At 36.5% G+C, this 8185-nt stretch overlaps 1 protein-coding gene across 1 annotated transcript; it reads left to right on the forward strand.

Annotated features, from left to right (window-relative positions):
- The first annotated feature begins 665 nt into the window (after nt 1-665).
- LOC111633193 (cathepsin L1-like) lies at nt 666-7955 on the forward strand. Its single transcript, XM_023377717.1, has 9 exons — nt 666-726; nt 3190-3285; nt 3350-3499; nt 5638-5793; nt 5868-5991; nt 6088-6188; nt 6264-6424; nt 7580-7690; nt 7771-7955. Exons 2-9 carry the CDS (start codon nt 3190-3192, stop codon nt 7865-7867), a joined length of 996 nt encoding a protein of 331 aa, XP_023233485.1. The 5' UTR covers nt 666-726; the 3' UTR covers nt 7868-7955.
- Nucleotides 7956-8185: the final 230 nt, after the last annotated feature.

Raw genomic sequence — 8185 nt, forward strand, 5'->3', positions numbered from 1 at the left:
AAATGCGGTACAAGTCGGTGGAACAAAGTAGAGTGGATCGGGAAAGGTTCTTACGGTTTCACGGGTGTGCAGGTTCTTTGAACTGTTTGTGTGCCGAAAAAAGCGGAAGTGACTAACCTTTAATTAACGCGTGTTCTAAAACCAGTGATTTCGAAGGAAAAGTAAAGCTGTTAAACGTACTGTACTTTCGGGATACCTTGCAGAATTGCATCTGACATTTCCATCCAAAGGAATCTTCCTCCGATTCCCTATAGGACTCGTATAGTTCTCTTCCTCGCAATATTCACATTCGTGTCGTTTATCATCAATCGAGCCGTCAAAATGTATCTCGTTTAAGATGGCGTAATGTTAACCGTCTTAAGCCAATCAAATTACGGATCTAAAATTAAGAAAATTATCAAAATCTTTAGGATTTGGGTGCAAAGTTCGTAAATGAAAAATTGCCGATAATATTTACTTTTTATCGTAATAAAACAATTCGTACGACCATTACGAAGCAAAAGTGTGAGAAGTAGTCACATGTTCTACAATAATCGTGCGAATTGCCTCGTTTAGTCACACGTAACTAGCGCACGTGTTAGTCTGTAACGGCCAGTATGAATCAGCCTAAACAAACAAGACATTGTACAGTAAAAGAGTATAAATTAATAACCTCGGCACGCGTTTAGATATTAGAAGCGAGAAAGCGAGAAGACATTTTCGTAAATCGATTTCGACAGCAGCGTGGTAAGTAGATTTACTCGTATTAATATATTGTACCATTAACGAAATAAGTTCATTTCTGAATTCCACCAGTCTTACGCTATAATATTTTTCTAGGGTGGTAAAATATAAATAATTCATTACTGGTCTTTTAATTTTTTGCTTAAATATAATTTTCAAAATTTTTGTATAAAACATATGGTAAGGCAAGGTCCAGACGAGAAATCCTTAGACCCGGAAAACACTCGAGCTCGATGCTATTTTGGCTAATAAAAATATAAGTTCTTTAAGACCGCTTTTCATTAATCAAGAAACACGCTACGTATTTCATTTGTTAAGAAATGTCAAAAAAGGGCCCGTACGAACGGTGGGTGGCCTCGGGTATATTTTTTATAAGGTAATCTATGAATATAATAAGAGAATTTTTCTTAAAATTCTTTCAAAATCACAGAGTAATTGATAAAAAAAATAAAACTTTTGGGGTAAAAAGTAGATCCGTATTACTTTTCCGGCTGTAGAGAAAGTACGGTAGTCGGTCAAATTTTGACCCATTTCTCGACGTTTCGACCGACCGGGAACCCAAAAACATAAGAATTTTGTGTACTTTTATGCGCGTTGGCGTCTATTTTGCATTATATCTCGGGCTAGATGATCACAAAATTTCCAAATTCGGCCAGCTATCTATTTTCTATGTATAGGGAGTTGACGCTATTAAATTTTGGTGGTCAAAGGTGGAGCTCGAGGGATGATCGACCGTCGGACTAAATGAAAGTTTTACTCGTTATTAGCATTTACAATTTCACTCCTGTCCAAAATCGAGGCTTGCCATTTTGTAATAATTAATAATAAAATTTCTCAACGGATGGCACTGTACGTAACTTTAAATTGCCAGTGCCAGGAAATTGGCCAAGATCCCTCGCTAACTTTTTCCTTTTCTCTGTGTGATAACCAGGGCTGTGGAGTCGGAGTCGTCAAAAAATCCGCCGACTCCCACTCCTTTTTCTTACCAACTTGTTACGTATATAAAACGGAAAAGTATCGGAAAAGGGACTTTGAAATTTGACCCTTCGAGTCTTTTTTGCAAATCTATACGTTTGGAGACCTCCCGAACCCCTCAGAAAAGTCAATAAAAAGGGAAAAATTCGCGCGCACGTGTGTGTTGGCGTCTGATTTGTTTAATAATCTTTATTTTCTGTTTTGAGATATTAAACGATATCTCAGAATGGGTAAAGTTTAGGAAACGAAACGTGGCACCGTGGCTGGCGTATAAAGGGGCATTAATATTGTTAAATTTTGGTTCTTAATTAAAGGTCGACGGGGTGAAGACATATAAGGGGTCGCGTGTCATATCTCTTAATGAATATTTCACTCGTTATTAGCGTTCGAAATTAAAAATAAAATAAAATAAAACTCGTCTGTACCCTCAAAGTAAGCTTTTTTTTGCCGTTTTATAATAGTACGGTAAAACCCGTTAAGACGTTCTCGCCTAAGATGTTAGAATGTATATGGGAACACGATTTAATTCGACCACTTTGACGCTTAATAACTAACTCCTGCGTCCTCATCCGACTCGATTCCCACCACTCCGACCGCAGAAATGATTAGGCTTCAAACGGGGTGAACAAAATCGTGCCCCCCACAGTCACACATAGAAAAAACCTCGAATCTTTCGCGTATCTCGAAATTTCGAGGTGTCCCGAGTCCAAAAATGTAAAAATTTGGGAGGGGTCATTTTTTGACCCAGCGCTACACTTTTCGTCTGTTATATGTAACAGCCGGAAAAGTAAAAATTATCGAATACATATTTATATATTACTTAGAGGAGTCTTTTAGCTTCGAAATTAAGTTTCTACGTTCTATCTTTATTAGAACTGTACCGAATCTTTTATTCCGAGGTGCACGCGATGACATGAGACTTTCCGGGTCTCTTTCGGTAACACGTCGGTCCCCGGTCGGAGTCGGTAGATTTTTACGCGACTCCACACCCGTGACGATAACGCAGTTGGTCCTTAATATTTATTTTTAACGCACTTATTAACGTCCAGTAAATTCTACTTAAAATTGCCGCTTTACAGAGCAGAAATTTTGCCGTTTTTTACTTTTACGTTAGTTTTAATGTCATCTGGAAGAAAGTTTTAAAAGCAAAATACAACTTTATTTAGAAGAAAACATGGAGGAATTGTATTTAGAAAGCGTTTAAAACGTCATTTGAATTTTTCACCAGAAATTTACTAAGGCGAAACGTGACTTTTTCGCAGGTAACTTACTCGTAATCTATAAATATAAACTACGATAATGTACTATCGAATGTAAAAACATATGTTTTTAATAAGGAATGCTTACGAAAAGTAAGTTTAGATTTGATATAGTTTGCGGGATGAATCGTTTAAGTGCTTAAATGACGTCATCGGCATGGAAGTTTATTTAGTTATGTCGTAAATTTATAATGTGTTGACTTAATGATTTTCTTAAATATATTTCTTACAGATGAATGTATTTGCCTTCATATTTCTTTCGGTCGTAGTCGCTATTCGATCGAAAGATTTTAATCCTCGACTCGATGGCCATTGGCAAACTTTTAAGGTACGAATGTATTATATTTAAAATATAAGACAATTAAAAAATGAAATAACCATCTACTTCACAGAGAAGGTTTAACAAATACTACGGGGAGAACGAAGAAATTGCCAGGAGATTCGTCTGGGAAGAAAATGTCGATTACATTATCAAGCATAATCTAAATCGCTACTTGGGACTGCATTCTTATACGCTTGGACTGAACGAATATAGTGATATGGTACGATGATTTTTATTGGCAGTACGGCCGACTCTCGCTTAACGTCGTCCGTAGGTTATCCACGCCACCCTATTAAGTATTTTTGTTACATACGCGTAATTCAAATTAAAATCAATTTGAATATAATTCTGTCCAATAGTCAAAAATTAAATATAAGTAGTTCGTAATTCATTTATAGAAGGAAAAATTTTATCCAGCGTTTAAATCGTTATTAACTGTTTCGATTTTGATTATTATTTAAATAATAATCGAAAATATTTTGTTCCGGCTACGCGCTTTCCCGTAAATCGTCGCTAGGCCCTATATTTATTTTTCAATTTTTATAATCTACGTAAACCAACTAAAATGTACGGTAAGTTTGGCAAGTCCGTATGCCCTTATCGTAAACCTTTACGATATCCTCGGTACTGTCTATATTCTTATAAACCTTTAACGCTTAGAGGGGACCTTTAGCGGCGGCGCCCGCAAACTACACAAAAGGAGCGCGAGCTATAAGCTATAAACATATATATAAAGCATTTATTTATATTTTTATATATACACGCATATACGAGTATCCCTCGATTAACGCAGTTAGTTAATCCCCGCGTTAATCAAACACGGTGGTACCTCGGTACTCGACCGAAAAATCACCATCCGCAACAACAAATTTTCCATTAATAACAAATATTTTTATTTCTATTTTGACGTCGGTAAAAAGTTTTCTGGGATAAAAGTGAGTAACTAATTGGCAAATAAAATGAAACCGTAGAGCTCCACTGGGGATTAACAAAAGGGCGAGTCGACGACTAAGAGGGCAGTCCCTTACCCTTACGCCCCGTGACGGGCGCCTCTGACCCTTAAAGTTAAAATGACAGACGAGAGTTCTTTTTCTTCCGAGGAAGCTAGTCCCAATGCTCTTACAAAAATGCCACGAAGGATTTAGAGGTTCCAGTTAATTTACTGTTAAAGAAGTTCAAACGGGACACGGGCATACTCCACTAGGAGCTTGGAGACAAATCTATATATATATAAATGAATATATGTCTGTGTGTCTGTCCTTCGTGCATTACCACACCGTTTATCCGATTGCCGCGAAACTTTGGGAAGTTGTTTAATATACTCCCGCGAAGGTTTCTGGCATAGTACATTTATCCTACGATAGATGGCGCGCGTTTATACGAGCGTATCACCGCGTGTTCGATCGATTTCAAATTGCGAAGACCATTTCCCCCTTCCAAAAAATATCTCTATATATACATTTGTTATTTACGATATTTGTAATAATTTTTGTTTATTCATTTTATTTCAACTTTTTTTGCTAATTACGTATTCGCTCGAACTTCGTTAAAACCTTAACTGTACCCCGAACAACTACCGAAGTTGTAGGATGAAATTCGATTTTTTTTTTACCGATCTTGGAATCCCCTTTTCCAAATTTTAATATCGACTCGAAATAATTTAAAAAGACAAATTACAATAAAAGGTTTATTATCCGACTATCAGAAATTTCACAACATTCCAAGGAAGAGAGGAAGGAGCAATTAAATAATTAAAATTATAAAGGATTAAAAATATATATATAAAAATGGGGAATATCGCGCTTCTGACAATCGCCGCCAGTGTGTGGGCCAAATTTGGAGAATCCGCGCTTCTCGCGCGGACAACTGTATATGGCCGGCTCACGTGACGGAAAACCTTCCGATATATTTGTACACGCACCAGACGGAAAAACAAAAAATATCGCGTATCCACGAACACTCCGATAAATAAATAGAATTGAAAGGACACTTTGAAATGTTTTTTCCCCGTGAAAATGAATAATAATAATAAGTTTCGATAAAAATGATAAAATGTAAATTGAATTTTATCGTAACGAGTTTGGTCGAATTTCCTTTCTTCTGAGATGGCAGCAATGCGCGACGGGTAAGCTAATAATTACGTAAATAAATGTTTAATTTTCACACGTAGATTATACAGTATTACATCAAAGCCTTCCATAGTTTTCGAGGGTGTCTCGGTCACTTCTACGATTATAATTTATGGAATTTTTAAGTGCCCCTCTGCGGACGCCCGTGTACTGGGGCATACGGACTTCCCGGACGTAATCTAATCTTTGAGACATTCGACTGAAAACATTGAATATTTTTCTTGTCAAGTCACGCGAAGAATTCGTAAGAAGAATGAACGGAGTGAAAAGAAACGCTAACAAAAGTGTCGGACCCGCTTATAATTACCTGAATTTGTCGAATGTAATTCTACCGGATGAGGTCGATTGGAGAGAAGAAGGACTCGTTACCGAAGTTAAAAATCAAGTAAGAAAGACGAAATTATTCATTGATTTGATTAAAATTTATTAAGTATTTTTATAAAATTCCATTTATATCAGAAACAATGTGGTTCCTGCTGGGCTTTCTCAACCACGGGCGCTCTGGAAGGACAACATAAAAAGAAGACCGGCCGACTGGTTTCTCTAAGTGAACAAAATTTGATAGACTGTACTTTGAACGAAGGTAACAAATTTTATTATTTAAATTTAAATTAACTTTATTCATATAGAAGCAAATTATCGTCAAAGCTTTCTGCTATTTAAATTAATTAACTCTCAGGCAATTACGGATGCTCCGGTGGTTTCTATGATCACGCATTTGAGTATGTGAAAAATAATGGAGGCATTGACACCGAACGTTCTTATCCGTATGAAGCAAAAGTAAGATTTAATATAATTTGAGAAATTAATTACAGTAAAGCGTATTTAAAACTTATATTTCATTATTTAATATAGGAAGATAAATGCAGATTTAAACGCCAAAATATTGGTGCCACGTGTATGGGTTTTGTCAGTCTTCCGCCAGGCGATGAAGAAATTTTGAAACAAGCGGTAGCAACTATTGGTCCAATCTCGGTCGGAATCGATGGCAGTACGTGGAGTTTCCAATTATACAAGTAATTATATATATATTTATTTATCATATTCTCTATCTATCTTATGATTATTTCTATACACTCATTAACAAAAAACTTACGCACCGAAGAGACGTTGGTATCGAATAAAACATTTTATTGTAATTACGAATCTATGTGGTCATTACGTCTACATTAATATCATAGCGAAGGCACAATAATTCTGCCAACAACGGTAGCCTATAACTTTTAGGAACCTTTAGTGCCTTGTAGGACTTCTTTATGCCTGCAGTAATACAGCCGGGCGTGGAGGCATATAGGCATCGTATGCTATTCTGAGACAGATTTTTCCCATATATATTGCAACTGCCGCTCCATATCCCTCGCATTCGCACATGGTCGAAGCTGGCAGATTTGTCTTCGAAGAGCTCTCACCAGTGGACCTGTCTCCACACTAACACAGTTGTCGTCAGTTTCCAAACAGAACGCGGACTTTTGCAATTTTGCACGTACCCCAACTGCGCCTCTAGCGTACGTCTGTTAGTCGCCTGCCAATGGGTTCGGTAGTGAGGCTTTCACTCGTCTATGGATGGTACACAAATACGCCTTTGCAGTTATTCGCATTTGTATCACGATCCGAGTATCTCCTGGGCGTCCAGACCCCGTTTGGCATGTATGGGTTCTCTCGAGTATCCACCATTTTCAATATAGTCTCGGTCAGATCAGCACGGCCCAGATGGCAGACAATTCGGTGAAACTGCCCGATGATGAGGCCTTTGTCAGTCAGCTGTTCGTAATACCTTGGTGTCATAGAGGACTGTCTAACATTCGGAAACCTCCGAACAGGTACACCAAATTTGAAGGCAGTGAGCCTTTTTATAGAATATTGCAATAGCAATTCTGAAACACCTTGGATGCATTACTGGCGTGCGATCGAACTACAATTGTAATCATTTACATACCTGTCTGACATATCTGTATGCCAACTTTTGCAGTAATCGGACAATTCTAACCGAATACCTAACGTTTTTGTCAATAAGTGTTAGTTATATTTAATTACTTATGGAGAAGTTTCCTACGAGCTTTATTTTAGATGCCTCCACTGTTTAAACTGAACAATGGGAACGATGATTTATTATTTATTAGGATAAATATATTAATATTAATAGAGAGATTTCTGTTTGTTATTATAAATAGGGAAGGAATCTACGACGATGACAATTGCAGCAATGAACACATAGATCATGCAGTTTTAGTGGTCGGATACGGAACTGAAAACGGCAAGGATTATTGGCTGGTTAAAAACAGGTCTGTGACTTTGTGTTAATAATTAGTTTTAGAAACAATAGCAATATACCTGTTTTTAATATAACTTTTTTAAATTTCAGTTGGGGAACCAGTTGGGGTATGCAAGGTTATGTTAAAATGGCCAGAAATAAAAACCAATGCGGTATTGCCACTCATTCTAGTTATCCACTAGTATAAGTATGTAAATATTCATCTTGGACTTTAGTTCTGTTTACTATGGCAATTTCCAATTCGTGGATTACGTTATCTAGTTCATTAATAAATCATTTTTTAAAAATATCATTGAATTGTTAATTTATATATATATAAAACTTGGTTCAAATATCTCAAATTCCATCATAATATATGTAACTTTTAGGGATTTATTTAAAAATAAACACGATAAAACACATTAAGTTTCTTGCAAATATAAATTGAAGTAATAAATAGTGAAAACAAAGATCATTTGAGTTCTTAACGAAATAAAACAGTAACTTGGCCAACTCTATTTTGCCC

This window comes from Centruroides sculpturatus, unplaced genomic scaffold (genome assembly GCF_000671375.1).
Source record: "Centruroides sculpturatus isolate CEXI.00-Female unplaced genomic scaffold, Cexi_2.0 scaffold127, whole genome shotgun sequence".
Lineage (NCBI taxonomy): Eukaryota > Metazoa > Arthropoda > Arachnida > Scorpiones > Buthidae > Centruroides > Centruroides sculpturatus.

Coding starts and splice junctions, on each gene's coding strand:
- LOC111633193 (XM_023377717.1), top strand. CDS start 3,190: ATGAATGTATTTGCCTTCATATTTCTTTCGGTCGTAGTCGCTATTCGA. Junction 5,794..5,867: donor TTACCGAAGTTAAAAATCAA/GTAAGAAAGACG, acceptor CATTTATATCAG/AAACAATGTGGTTCCTGCTG. Junction 5,992..6,087: donor AGACTGTACTTTGAACGAAG/GTAACAAATTTT, acceptor ATTAACTCTCAG/GCAATTACGGATGCTCCGGT.